We start from the raw sequence: 14755 nt of genomic DNA, 5'->3' as shown, positions 1-14755 counted from the left end.
CGGTTTGCCACTCTTTATCCCCTCCCTCAGGAGAACATAGTCCGCTCTGCTCTCCCCATTCCAACCACGTCCCTGGAGGACTCTGCTGACCGGAAGTTGGAGAAGCTCATTTATACAACCTCTGGGGCAGTGGCTCGGCCTACCCTGGCATCTGCCTGGGTGGCTAAAGCCATGGTGGAATGGACGACCGCCCTCGCAAATACTGTTGCGGAGGGGGGTAGTGCAGATGACCTGTTGTCTACTATTGACATTATGCATCAGGCCGCACTATTTTTAGGGGAGGCTGCACTTCATGCAGCTACCCTTAGCTCCCGCATGTCTGGCTCGGCTGTGATAGTACGACAGTCTCTGTGGCTCCTCTCATGGAAGGCTGATTCAGATTCCAAGAAAACCTTAAAGGCTCTCCCCTTTGAGGGTTCTCTCTTATTTGGGTCACAGTTAGACAACATTGTGGCTATGGCGACTGCTTCTAAAGCAGCTTTCCTGCTGTCCACTGCTACACCACGCCCCCGTGCTGCTTTCCAGTCCTTTCGTATTCAGGGCAGGGGTAGGGGACAATCGTTCACAAGAACCCAACCCGCAAAGTCCTCTAAGGCTAAGGGCAAACGTCCCTGGGTCATCAGATGTCCTAAATCTAAGCCTGAGGACAAGCCCTCCACATGACAGGGTGGTGCTCCTCCTGGGAGATCCCAGGCTGGGGCGTCGCCTGCTATGGTTTTCCGGTGTCTGGCTGGAATCCACGACAGATGCCTGGGTTTGGGATGTGGTCTCCCAAGGCTACTCCATAACCTTTCGCTGTTGTCCACCCAAGCTTGTTCTTTTCCACAAGTTCTCCAAAGTACTTGGAAAAGCGCAGAGCTCTGGAGCATGCCATCCAGAAGCTACTGTTGTCCGGGGTCATAGCTCCCATTCCCGTATCTCAGTGAGGCACAGGTTTTTATGACCTCCTCTTCTTGGTTCGGAAGCCCAACGGGTCTTTCCGTCCCATCCTACATCTAAAGCGGCTCAACAATTTTGTCAAGGTCCCGAAGTTCAGGATGGAAACCTTGAGGTCCATTGCTCTGGCCTTACAACCGGGAGACTACATGGTATCCCTGGACATTCAGGATGCGTATCTGCATATCCCCATCAAACGAGAACATAGATGGTTTCTGTGGTTCGCACTGCAGGACCTTAATTTCCCGTTTGAAGCTCTGCCTTTCAACGGCACCCAAGGTCATGGCGGTAATGGGCAGCAGACTTCGCAATCAAGGTATCCAGATACTTCCGTATCTGGATGACCTGTTGATCATGGTACAGTCGCCAGAGGTTCTTAGAGCCCACTTGACCAAGGTGGTGGAAGTCCTGGAACATCACGGCTGGATCATCAGTTGTCATCCATGCTTCCAGCCCAGTCCATGATTCATCTGGGGGCCCAGTTGGACACCGTCCATCAGTGCATCTACTTGCCTGAGGCACGCCTCAGGGCTCTGCAGTCCCGTGTTCGTTCTCCCTGAGGGTCCTTGGCTCCATGGTGTCGGCCTTCGACATGGCGGAGTATGCACAACTCTCTTGCCCTCTCCAAGGAGCGATTCTCAGCAAATGGTCCAATCCAATACACCAATCTGCGAACACAACAGATTGTCTTGTCACCGGCGGTACGGATGTCCCTGTCCTGGTGGCTTCTACATCAGAAATTTATGGAGGGGAGACCGTTTTGGATCCACAGGTGGACGCCAGTCTCCACTGCTGGGAAATCACACAAATTCCTGCTTTCAATCAATGTGCACCCTGTCCGTGTCCAGTAGGACAACGCGACGACGGTGGCTTAAATCAACCACCGGGACGGCGCTCGGAGTTGGGCGGCCATGGCGGAGGCTTCCCGAATCTTTTGATGGGCGGAGGGCCTTATCGCCAATCTTTATTCTGGGGGTCCTCAATTGAGAGTGTCTTTCTCAGCTGTCAGACTCTGGATGCCGGCAATGGGCCCTCCATCTAGAGGTGTTCCAAATAGTGGTAGACCATTGGGGCAGACCCCAAGTGGACTTGATGGCCTCACGCCACAATCACCAGGTCACCCTGTGCGGGTCCAGGTCTCAAGACGTGGGGGCTTGCATTATAGACGCCCTGTCAGCCCTGTGGCCGTTTGCTCTAATGTACGCTTTTCCCCCCATCTCGATCCTCCTCGGAGTGCTTTGCAAGTTGAAGGTGGAAGGGGGCATGTTGATTCTGCTGGCCCCAGAGGATCTGGTTCTTGGTTCTACAGGCCCTGTCAGTGGCTCCTCTGATTCATCTGCCTCTATGGCCAGACCTGCTTACTCAAGGTCCGTGTCTACATCCGAACCTGCAGCATCTGGACAGGTTGGCTGTTGAGAACTCCCTTTTGAGAGCCAAAGGCTTTAATTCAAGGGTCATATGAACTATGCTCAGGGCCTGTAAGCCTTCTTCGGCCAGTGCTTATCGCATCTGGCTGGCTTACTTTTCCTGTTGTCGCACTCGTCATTTCAATCCCAGGACTTACCGTTTGTCTAGGGTTCTGTCCTTTCTGCAAAAGAGTTTGGAGGCTGGCCTGCGCTCTTCTTTAAAGGTGCAGGTTTCTGCTCTCTCCATTGTTTTCCGCAGGCGGTTGCATTGTTGCAGGATGTCCGCACTTTCTTGCAGGGGTCCTGCGAATCCAAACTTTGTTTGTTCCCCCGGTTGCTCTATGGGATCTTTCTCTGGTTCTTAAGGCTCTTCAGGGAGCCCCATTTGAACCATTGCGGTCGGTAGACCTTTGCTGCCTTACCTGAAAAACCGTTTTACTGCTGGTGATTACTTCAACAAGAGGGTGTCGGCTCTGTCCTGTCAGTCTCCTTTCCTGGTCTTCCATTCTGACACGGCGATTCTTCGGACCATTCCTTCACACCTCCTTAAGGTGGTGTCTAAGTTTCATGTCAACCAAGAGATTGTGGTCCCTGCCTTTCGGAGGCCTGATGCCTCTCCTTAGCAGCATTCCCTAGATGTGGTCCATGCTTTGCACATCTATGTCCACCGCACTAAAGCTCTTAGGAAATTGGACTCTCTCTTTTGTCCTTTATGGATTTCAGAAGAGAGATTGGCATGCTACCAAGCAGACTATTGCCTGATGGCTGAGGCCTGTTATCAAGCAGGCATACTTAGATGCCTCCCTCACGGTTCCCGCGGGGTTGGGCTGTTTGCGAGGTGGCGACTTGGTCATCCGCCAGTACTTTCTTACACTTCTATGTGTTTGACGCGTTTGCCTCCCAGGATTTGCGTTTTGGCCAGTGTGCTCTGGCTGTGGCACAGGCACATCCCCACCCTTAGGTGGCTGCTTTAGGATGTCCCACTGTTAGCCCTGTGGCACCTGGTGTATCCTGAAGAATACAACAAGATTTATGTCTTACCTGTTAAATCTTTCTTCGAGGACATCCGGGGCCGCAAGGTTTCCTCCCTGCTGCGCCTGCTTCATTGCTATTGAAGTTCATAGTTCCTCCGTTGAGTGAACTCACACATGTTACAGTTATGGTTCGCTCTATTGAGGGACCTCACATATGTTTGCATGTGTTTCTGTATGGTGTTTCCCTTGTCTCCTGCCTGGCTTGGTTAAAAACTGAAAGTAGCTTGGCCTGGAGGGGAGAAGCCTGGCTGACTGGGAGCAGCCAAAAGGTTTAACCTTTCTGGTGCTGGAATTGGCTCGTGACCTCACTCTCTACCCACTTTTAGCCCTGTGGCCCCTGACGTCCTCGAAGAAAGAGAACAGGTTAGACCTAAATCTCTTCTACGACCAGGTGTTGGCAGTGGCGGGGAGAATGGAGTGTGCCATTAGCTGACCCTAGCAGGGAGAATGTAGTGTCTCTGCTAGGACCAGCTATTGGCAGTGTCGAGGATAATGGGGTGTGTCTCTGGTAGGACCAGCTGTTGGCAGTGTCGGTGATAATGTGTCTCTGCTAGGGTCTGCTAATTGCAGTGTGGGGCATAATGGGGTGTGTCTCTGCTAGGGTCAGCTAATGGCAGTGTGGGGCATAATGGGGTGTGTCTCTGCTAGGGTCAGCTATTGGTAGTGTGGGGCATAATGGGGTGTGTCTCTGCTAGGGTCAGCTATTGGTAGTGTGGGGGAGAATACCATTAGCTGACCCTAGCAGAGACACACCCCATTCTCCCCCACACTGCCAGGACCAGCTGTTGGCAGTGTCGGGGAGAATGGGGTGTGTCTCTGCTAGGACCAGCTGTTGGCAGTGTGGGGATAAGAGGGTGGGTCTCTAGTAGTGTCATGGATAATGGAGTGTGTCCCTGCTAGGACCAGCCTTTGGCAGTGTTGAGGATAATGGGGTGTGTCTCTGCTGGGGTCAGCTATTGGTAGTGTGGGGCATAATGGGGTGTGTCTCAGCCTAGGGTCAGCTATTGGTAGTGTGGGGGAGAATGGGGTGTGTCTCTCCTAGGAACAGCTATTGGCAGTGTGGGGGAGAATGTCTGGGTCAGCTAATGGCAGTGTGGGGGATAATGGGGTGTGTCTCTGCTAGGACCAGCTATTGGTAGTGTGGGGGAGAATGGGGTGTGTCTCTGCTAGGGTCAGCTAATGGCAGTGTGGGGGAGAATGGGGTGTGTCTGCTAGGGTCAGCTAATGGCAGTGTGGGGGATAATGGGGTGTGTCTTTGCTAGGACCAGCTATTGGTAGTATCTGGGATAATTGGGTGTGTATAAATGCAAGGGGAAGGGGGATGGGAGAGTAGACCAGTGGACAGGTTAAAGTTTAAGTTGGGTATGAACAAAATATATCCGTCCACAAATATTATCCTATATGAGAATATTCATTTTCTCTGATAATTACGGGTAGTGGAGGTGCACCCTTGAGAGTAATGGGGGTATTTCAAGAAAAGGAAGAAGAAAGACTCTTTTTTTTGGGGGGGGGGGGGCACTTTTGTCAGGAGATTACAATTATCATAACTGAGATTACGTTTATTAAAGTGAATAAAAAGTCAGAGGGGAAACGCCAAACTCTGGAGACGCCCCTAATATGACAGTCAATGCTAGTATAACAAGTAAGAAATAGACAAAGTGTAGAGATGAGAAATGTGTGTATTAAAAATTAACTTTTATTATTTCATCTCTAAAAATTTTTTACTAGGCAGATATATACAGTTAGACACACAAAAATAAATTCTGTAAACCACACTTGTGATTCTGCATGATACACGTCTAATGGGGTGTAATAGCGTGAATAATTACCTTCGATATATTCAGTCACCTCTGCAACACCTTACCTTTACTGATCTGATCAGGAGAATACAAGAATAAGATACCACACAAGTTGGATCATAATTGCAAGTATTCTAAAGTTTATTTGCACGGACACATATATTTGTACCAAAGTAACAGAAGCATGCCCCTCCCCTCAGGGGTAAGGTCTTACAGGAATTTCATACATATTCATATATGACCCTCCCCAATGGGGAGGTATTACAGGCCAAACATTGGTTCAGACATGATCTGCGTAATAAGCGTGTACTTCCATTTTGTAACAAAGGAGTGGACTTCCAGTAAGCTTTGGTTACCCTAGATCTCCCATATTCCTGCCCCCTAATGCTGTTTGTCTGGAAAGTACCTTATGCCTAATCTGGTTCTTCTGAGACAGTTGATCTGTCTGGACATACAGTACTTCCTCACACCTGGGTGTAGGTCCTTATGTTTCCTAATTTTGTCGCTGTTTTTAGCTAATGTTGCAAAGCTAAATATCAGCTGACTATCTTGCAAATCACATTGTTTAACTTGATGTAAAACTCATTAGCTCATATGTGCTTTGTACGACCCTCTGGGGCAAAATAATTCTTATCTATTCCCCATATGACTATGCAGACCCCAAGGGGGTCTCTATCAGGTGTGTCTCTGCTACGGTCAGGTAATGGCAGTGTCAGGGAGAATGTGGTGTGTCTCTGCTAGGACCAGCTGTTGGCAGTGTCGTGGTTAATGGGGTGTGTCACTGCCAGGACCAGCTTTTGGCAGTGTCTGGGACAATGGGGTGTGTCTTTGCTTGGGTCAGCTAATGTCAGGGAGAATGGGGTGGGTCTCTGATAGGACCAGCTATTGGCAGTGTCGGGGAGAATGGGGTGTGTCTCTGCTAGGACCAGCTGTTGGCAGTGTCGTGGTTAATGGGGTGTGTCAGTGCCAGGACCAGATATTGGCAGTGTGGGGGATAAGAGGGTGGGTCTCTGGTAGTGTCATGGATAATGGGGTGTGTCACTGCTAGGACCAGCTTTTGGCAGTGTCTGGGACAATGGGGTGTGTCTTTGCTTGGGTCAGCTAATGTCAGGAAGAATGGGGTGGGTCTCTGATAGGACCAGCTATTGGCAGTGTCGGGGAGAATTGAGGGTGTCATTGCTAGGGTCAGCTAATGGCAGTGCGGGTGATAATGGTGTGTGTCTGTGCGAGGGTCAGCTAATGGCAGTGTGGGGGAAATTGGTGTGTGTGTGTTTCTCTTCAAGTACCAGCTATTGACAGTGTCAGGGACAATGGGTTGTGTCTCTGTTAGGTCAGCTATTGGCAGTGTCAGGACTAGCTGTTGGCAGTGTCGTAGATAATGGGGTGTGTCTCTGCTAGGATTAGCTATATGCAGTGCCAGGACCAGCTGTTGGCAGTGTTGGGGATAATGGAGTGTAGCTTTGCTAGAGTCAGGTAATGGCAGTGTGGGGGATAATGGGCTGTGTCTCCGCTAGGACCAGCTAATGGCAGTGTGGGGGAGAATGGGTTGTGTCTCCGCTAGGGCAAGCTAATGGCAGTGTGGGGAATAATGGGTTGTGTCTCCGCTAGGACCAGCTAATGGCAGTGTGGGGGAGAATGGGTTGTGTCTCCGCTAGGACCAGCTAATGGCAGTGTGGGGGAGAATGGGTTGTGTCTCCGCTAGGACCAGCTAATGGCAGTGTGGGAGAGAATGGGTTGTGTCTCCGCTAGGACCAGCTAATGGCAGTGTGGGGGAGAATGGGTTGTGTCTCCACTAGGGCCAGCTAATGGCAGTGTGGGGGAGAATGGGTTGTGTCTCCGCTAGGGCCAGCTAATGGCAGTGTGGGAGAGAATGGGTTGTGTCTCCGCTAGGACCAGCTAATGGCAGTGTGGGGGAGAATGGGCTGTGTCTCCGCTAGGGCCAGCTAATGGCAGTGTGGGGGAGAATGGGTTGTGTCTCCGCTAGGACCAGCTAATGGCAGTGTGGGGGATAATGGGTTGTGTCTCCGCTAGGACCAGCTAATGGCAGTGTGGGGGAGAATGGGTTGTGTCTCCGCTAGGACCAGCTAATGGCAGTGTGGGGGAGAATGGGTTGTGTCTCCGCTAGGACCAGCTAATGGCAGTGTGGGGGAGAATGGGTTGTGTCTCCGCTAGGACCAGCTAATGGCAGTGTGGGGGAGAATGGGTTGTGTCTCCGCTAGGGCCAGCTAATGGCAGTGTGGGAGAGAATGGGTTGTGTCTCCGCTAGGACCAGCTAATGGCAGTGTGGGGGAGAATGGGTTGTGTCTCCACTAGGACCAGCTAATGGCAGTGTGGGGGAGAATGGGTTGTGTCTCCGCTAGGACCAGCTAATGGCAGTGTGGGGGATAATGGGTTGTGTCTCCGCTAGGACCAGCTAATGGCAGTGTGGGGGATAATGGGTTGTGTCTCCGCTAGGACCAGCTAATGGCAGTGTGGGGGAGAATGGGTTGTGTCTCCGCTAGGGCCAGCTAATGGCAGTGTGGGGGAGAATGGGTTGTGTCTCCGCTAGGACCAGCTAATGGCAGTGTGGGGGAGAATGGGTTGTATCTCCGCTAGGACCAGCTAATGGCAGTGTGGGAGAGAATGGGTTGTGTCTCCGCTAGGACCAGCTAATGGCAGTGTGGGGGATAATGGGTTGTGTCTCCGCTAGGACCAGCTAATGGCAGTGTGGGGGAGAATGGGTTGTGTCTCCGCTAGGACCAGCTAATGGCAGTGTGGGGGATAATGGGTTGTGTCTCCACTAGGGCCAGCTAATGGCAGTGTGGGGGATAATGGGTTGTGTCTCCGCTAGGACCAGCTAATGGCAGTGTGGGGGATAATGGGTTGTGTCTCCGCTAGGACCAGCTAATGGCAGTGTGGGGGAGAATGGGTTGTGTCTCCGCTAGGACCAGCTAATGGCAGTGTGGGGGAGAATGGGTTGTGTCTCCGCTAGGACCAGCTAATGGCAGTGTGGGGAATAATGGGTTGTGTCTCCGCTAGGGCCAGCTAATGGCAGTGTGGGGGATAATGGGTTGTGTCTCCGCTAGGACCAGCTAATGGCAGTGTGGGGGAGAATGGGTTGTGTCTCCGCTAGGGCCAGCTAATGGCAGTGTGGGGGATAATGGGTTGTGTCTCCGCTAGGACCAGCTAATGGCAGTGTGGGGGAGAATGGGTTGTGTCTCCGCTAGGACCAGCTAATGGCAGTGTGGGGGAGAATGGGTTGTGTCTCCGCTAGGACCAGCTAATGGCAGTGTGGGGGAGAATGGGTTGTGTCTCCGCTAGGACCAGCTAATGGCAGTGTGGGGGAGAATGGGTTGTGTCTCCGCTAGGACCAGCTAATGGCAGTGTGGGAGAGAATGGGTTGTGTCTCCGCTAGGGCCAGCTAATGGCAGTGTGGGGGAGAATGGGTTGTGTCTCCGCTAGGGCCAGCTAATGGCAGTGTGGGGGAGAATGGGTTGTGTCTCCGCTAGGACCAGCTAATGGCAGTGTGGGGGATAATGGGTTGTGTCTCCGCTAGGACCAGCTAATGGCAGTGTGGGAGAGAATGGGTTGTGTCTCCGCTAGGACCAGCTAATGGCAGTGTGGGAGAGAATGGGTTGTGTCTCCGCTAGGGCCAGCTAATGGCAGTGTGGGAGAGAATGGGTTGTGTCTCCGCTAGGACCAGCTAATGGCAGTGTGGGGGAGAATGGGTTGTGTCTCCGCTAGGACCAGCTAATGGCAGTGTGGGGGAGAATGGGTTGTGTCTCCGCTAGGACCAGCTAATGGCAGTGTGGGGGAGAATGGGTTGTGTCTCCGCTAGGACCAGCTAATGGCAGTGTGGGGGATAATGGGTTGTGTCTCCGCTAGGACCAGCTAATGTCAGTGTGGGGGAGAATGGGTTGTGTCTCCGCTTGGGCCAGCTAATGGCAGTGTGGGAGAGAATGGGTTGTGTCTCCGCTAGGACCAGCTAATGGCAGTGTGGGAGAGAATTGGTTGTATCTCCGCTAGGGCCAGCTAATGTCAGTGTGGGAGAGAATGGGTTGTGTCTCCGCTAGGGCCAGCTAATGGCAGTGTGGGGGATAATGGGTTGTGTCTCCGCTAGGGCCAGCTAATGTCAGTGTGGGAGAGAATGGGTTGTGTCTCCGCTAGGGCCAGCTAATGGCAGTGTGGGGGATAATGGGTTGTGTCTCCGCTAGGGCCAGCTAATGTCAGTGTGGGGGAGAATGGGTTGTATCTCCGCTAGGGCCAGCTAATGTCAGTGTGGGGGAGAATGGGTTGTGTCTCCACTAGGGCCAGCTAATGGCAGTGTGGGGGAGAATTGGTTGTATCTCCGCTAGGGCCAGCTAATGGTAGTGTGGGGGAGAATGGGTTGTGTCTCCGCTAGGGCCAGCTAATGGCAGTGTGGGAGAGAATGGGTTGTGTCTCCGCTAGGGCCAGCTAATGGCAGTGTGGGAGAGAATGGGTTGTGTCTCCGCTAGGGCCAGCTAATGGCAGTGTGGGGAATAATGGGTTGTGTCTCCACTAGGGCCAGCTAATGGCAGTGTGAAACTTTGCCAATACTGTGATTACATTATCAGGGCAGGTTTTTTCTTCTATTCTAATAAGATATAGAGCTACTGTTATTACTTCCATCTTGTAATTGCAATGTATAACTAAGGACAAATTATCTTTTTTTTTTTTTTTATCTTCATGTATACTTCAGACAAAATATGACTTCACTTCCTGTATGGGGGTCCTGATGGTCAGCCTGGTGGTCCTGCTTATCTTCTCCATCCTCTGCATCTTTATCCGCAACAAGATCTTGCAGATTGTATATGCCGCACTGGGCGCCCTTCTGTTTACATGCGTAAGTGACTCCTGTATTGTGGTGACGTCATCAGCAGAAAATCACTATCCAATAAGGCGCTTAAAATATAGGGCCTAATTCAGACCTATTGGGAATGGTCCATAATCGGTTCCAGTGGTGTGGGGTCTTTGCATGCTTGTGTATTTACGCATGTGCAGACCCCCTGCGGGCGCCTTTGGTTGAGTATCACACTTACCGAGGTGTTTGCTCCAAAACGGGTGGGCGGGGTTGGCACCAGGCCGAAGCCGAGGAACGCCCAGCATTTTTAGGCAGCTAGTGGGTCTGAATTAGGCCTAAAATATGTTTTTAATAAGTCCTTAAATCAATCTGTGCAAATGCATGGGGGAACTGGCTGAATCCCTTCTAACCAGTTTTTATGATGACTATTGGCCTGGATTTAGGAGATGTGGCCTGACCCCAGCTGGCCAACTGGCCATATTCCAAGATCTTCCCAATAGGCCATAAAAAGGTTAAGGTGGGAACCTGGTACCCATCGCGGTCCCCATAGTTTGAAAGTAGTAGGTACCTTAAAATATATATATATATTTTTTTGAGCACAATAGAACTTTTATTGAAAGGTAAAAGTGAGCAAGAAGATATTAACTTTTTTATTCATAGAGCAGGGCTATATACATAAAAAGGTACAAAGTTCCCCTATTCAGAGCAGTCACTTGATCTAAAAACTAGAGTATGAATTTTTTGGCTTTGGAAACTAATTAGGACATGGGAGGCGGGATCCTGGGAAAACAATCTCAGTGTGCAGTTGCTGATGGGATGAATATGGCTCTGTACAGCATAAACATTTGAAGACATTCTGGTTGCTAGATCTAGCTAAAGACTGTTCTGCATTTGGGAAATGACTTATGACCACCCTGTGATAAGTTCCATAGGCTATACTGTATAATCATGGAAGGAATGTTAATAGCAATAATTAATTGGGTTCATATTGCGCAAATATCTTACGTGTGTGTGTATTACTATCCATAAAAGAAAGCGGGTTTAATACATACTGGTAAATGGATGATGGAACATAAACATGTGGGAATTAATTGTGAAATCTACTGCTGACATAATGCAGATAACATTTGGTGGCTGATTCTTCAGTTCATATTGTGCCAGCAAGCAGACGGCAGCCTTTCTTCTCTCCATTTCTCTTTTCCAGACCCCTTTTATTTTCTTTAATTTTTTTTATCGTATCCATTAAAGAAATTTTCAAGACATAAATCACATATACAACGTACAAAACATACACCAATATCAATTATCCTGGTTATTAAAAGTTTCTATAATCTCAATTATATATGACTCAATTAGCCCATTATCCTTCAATTATTTTGAAGGATAAAATAAATACTTTTTAAAATAAAGAGCTTGCTTATATTCAATAAAATCAAGAAAGTAGCTGATTGTAAACCTTTTTCAATTTGTATCACAGTATATAGGGCACTGACATCAGCACTAACCAAGAAATGATCAGTATCCTACCTATAATTCCTTCCCGTTGAAGAAAGACATCCTTTGTATCATTCAAATAGGCCTCATTGGTTTTGACCATCGGTTGTAAATAAGTCGGCTACCGCTGATCAGTTGGATGTGCTACTATTTGTCACCAGGAGGGTTGTGTTATATTAATAAATTCATATTCTATCTGTATCCCGGCTCCTTGATATTATACGGTGTCCGGCCTGTGCAGATATACCAGGCTCCTGTCTGTATCCCGGCTCCTTGATATTATACGGTGTCCGGCCTGTGCAGATATACCAGGCTCCTGTCTGTATCCCGGCTCCTGGATATTATACGGTGTCTGACCTGTGCAGATATACCAGGCTCCTGTCTGTATCCCGGCTCCTGGATATTATACGGTGTCTGACCTGTGCAGATATACCAGGCTCCTGTCTGTATCCCGGCTCCTGGATATTATACGGTGTCCGGCCTGTGCAGATATACCAGGCTCCTGTCTGTATCCCGGCTCCTGGATATTATACGGTGTCCGGCATGTGCAGATATACCAGGATCCTGTCTGTATACCGGCTCCTGGATATTATACGGTGTCCGGCCTGTGCAGATATACCAGGCTCCTGTCTGTATCCTGGCTCCTGGATATTATACGGTGTCCGGCATGTGCAGATATACCAGGCTCCTGTCTGTATCCCGGCTCCTGGATATTATACGGTGTCTGACCTGTGCAGATATACCAGGCTCCTGTCTGTATCCCGGATCCTGGATATTATACGGTGTCCGGCCTGTGCAGATATACCAGGCTCCTGTCTGTATCCCGGCTCCTGGATATTATACGGTATCCGGCATGTGCAGATATACCAGGCTCCCGTCTGTATCCCGGCTCCTGGATATTATACGGTGTCTGACCTGTGCAGATATACCAGGCTCCTGTCTGTATCCCGGCTCCTGGATATTATACGGTGTCTGACCTGTGCAGATATACCAGGATCCTGTCTGTATCCCGGCTCCCGGATATTATATGGTGTCCGGCCTGTGCAGATATACCAGGCTCCTGTCTGTATCCCGGCTCCCGGATACTATACGGTGTCTGGCCTGTGCAGATATACCAGGCTCCTGTCTGTATCCCGGCTCCTGGATATTATACGGTGTCTGACCTGTGCAGATATACCAGGCTCCTGTCTGTATCCCGGCTCCTGGATATTATACGGTGTCCGGCATGTGCAGATATACCAGGCTCCTGTCTGTATCCCGGCTCCTGGATATTATACGGTGTCTGACCTGTGCAGATATACCAGGCTCCCGTCTGTATCCCGGCTCCCGGATATTATACGGTGTCCGGCCTGTGCAGATATACCAGGCTCCTGTCTGTATCCCGGCTCCTGGATATTATACGGTGTCTGACCTGTGCAGATATACCAGGCTCCTGTCTGTATCCCGGCTCCCGGATATTATACGGTGTCCGGCCTGTGCAGATATACCAGGCTCCTGTCTGTATCCCGGCTCCCGGATATTATACGGTGTCCGGCCTGTGCAGATATACCAGGATCCTGTCTGTATCCTGGCTCCTGGATACTATACGGTGTCTGACCTGTGCAGATATACCAGGCTCCTGTCTGTATCCCGGCTCCCGGATATTATACGGTGTCTGACCTGTGCAGATATACCAGGCTCCTGTCTGTATCCCGGCTCCTGGATATTATACGGTGTCTGGCAAGTGCAGATATACCAGGCTCCTGTCTGTATCCCGGCTCCCGGATATTATACGGTATCCGGCAAGTGCAGATATACCAGGCTCCTGTCTGTATCCCGGCTCCCGGATATTATACGGTGTCTGACCTGTGCAGATATACCAGGCTCCTGTCTGTATCCCGGCTCCCGGATATTATACGGTGTCCGGCCTGTGCAGATATACCAGGCTCCTGTCTGTATCCCGGCTCCCGGATATTATACGGTATCCGGCATGTGCAGATATACCAGGCTCCTGTCTGTATCCCGGCTCCCGGATATTATACGGTATCCGGCATGTGCAGATATACCAGGCTCCCGTCTGTATCCCGGCTCCCGGATATTATACGGTATCCGGCATGTGCAGATATACCAGGCTCCCGTCTGTATCCCGGCTCCCGGATATTATACGGTGTCTGACCTGTGCAGATATACCAGGCTCCTGTCTGTATCCTGGCTCCTGGATATTATACTGTGTCCAGCCTGTGCACATATACCAGGCTCCTGTCTGTATCCCGGCTCCTGGATATTATACGGTGTCCGGCCTGTGCAGATATACCAGGCTCCTGTCTGTATCCCGGCTCCTGGATACTATACGGTGTCCGGCCTGTGCAGATATACCAGGCTCCTGTCTGTATCCCGGCTCCTGGATATTATACGGTGTCTGACCTGTGCAGATATACCAGGCTCCTGTCTGTATCCCGGCTCCTGGATATTATACGGTGTCCGGCCTGTGCAGATATACCAGGCTCCTGTCTGGATCCCGGCTCCCGGATATTATACGGTGTCCGGCATGTGCAGATATACCAGGCTCCTGTCTGTATCCCGGCTCCTGGATATTATACGGTGTCCAGCCTGTGCAGATATACCAGGCTCCTGTCTGTATCCTGGCTCCTGGATATTATACGGTATCCGGCATGTGCAGATATACCAGGCTCCTGTCTGTATCCCGGCTCCTGGATATTATACGGTGTCCGGCCTGTGCAGATATACCAGGCTCCTGTCTGTATCCCGGCTCCTGGATATTATACGGTGTCTGACCTGTGCAGATATACCAGGCTCCCGTCTGTATCCCGGCTCCTGGATATTATACGGTGTCTGACCTGTGCAGATATACCAGGCTCCTGTCTGTATCCCGGCTCCTGGATATTATACGGTGTCTGACCTGTGCAGATATACCAGGCTCCTGTCTGTATCCCGGCTCCCGGATATTATACGGTGTCCGGCCTGTGCAGATATACCAGGCTCCTGTCTGTATCCCGGCTCCCGGATATTATACGGTATCCGGCATGTGCAGATATACCAGGCTCCCGTCTGTATCCCGGCTCCCGGATATTATACGGTATCCGGCATGTGCAGATATACCAGGCTCCCGTCTGTATCCCGGCTCCCGGATATTATACGGTGTCTGACCTGTGCAGATATACCAGGCTCCTGTCTGTATCCCGGCTCCTGGATATTATACAGTGTCTGACCTGTGCAGATATACCAGGCTCCTGTCTGTATCCCGGCTCCCGGATATTATACGGTATCCGGCATGTGCAGATATAC

The 14755-nt window shown here is 50.6% G+C and overlaps 1 protein-coding gene across 1 annotated transcript in view; it reads left to right on the top strand.

The window, feature by feature from the left end:
• Window positions 1-14755, top strand: part of GRINA (glutamate ionotropic receptor NMDA type subunit associated protein 1) — an 82766-nt gene that overhangs the window by 56685 nt on the left and 11326 nt on the right. The window contains exon 6 of the mRNA XM_083145061.1: window positions 9875-10018. Coding sequence (XP_083001187.1) covers window positions 9875-10018 — 144 coding nt within the window. The remainder of the gene's footprint in view (window positions 1-9874; window positions 10019-14755) is intronic.

Source organism: Crinia signifera, chromosome 5, assembly GCF_055691185.1.
Source record: "Crinia signifera chromosome 5, ASM5569118v1, whole genome shotgun sequence".
Classification (NCBI taxonomy): domain Eukaryota; kingdom Metazoa; phylum Chordata; class Amphibia; order Anura; family Myobatrachidae; genus Crinia; species Crinia signifera.
Note: the sequence above shows the minus strand (reverse complement) of the source record. Positions and strands in the feature narration are given on the sequence as shown.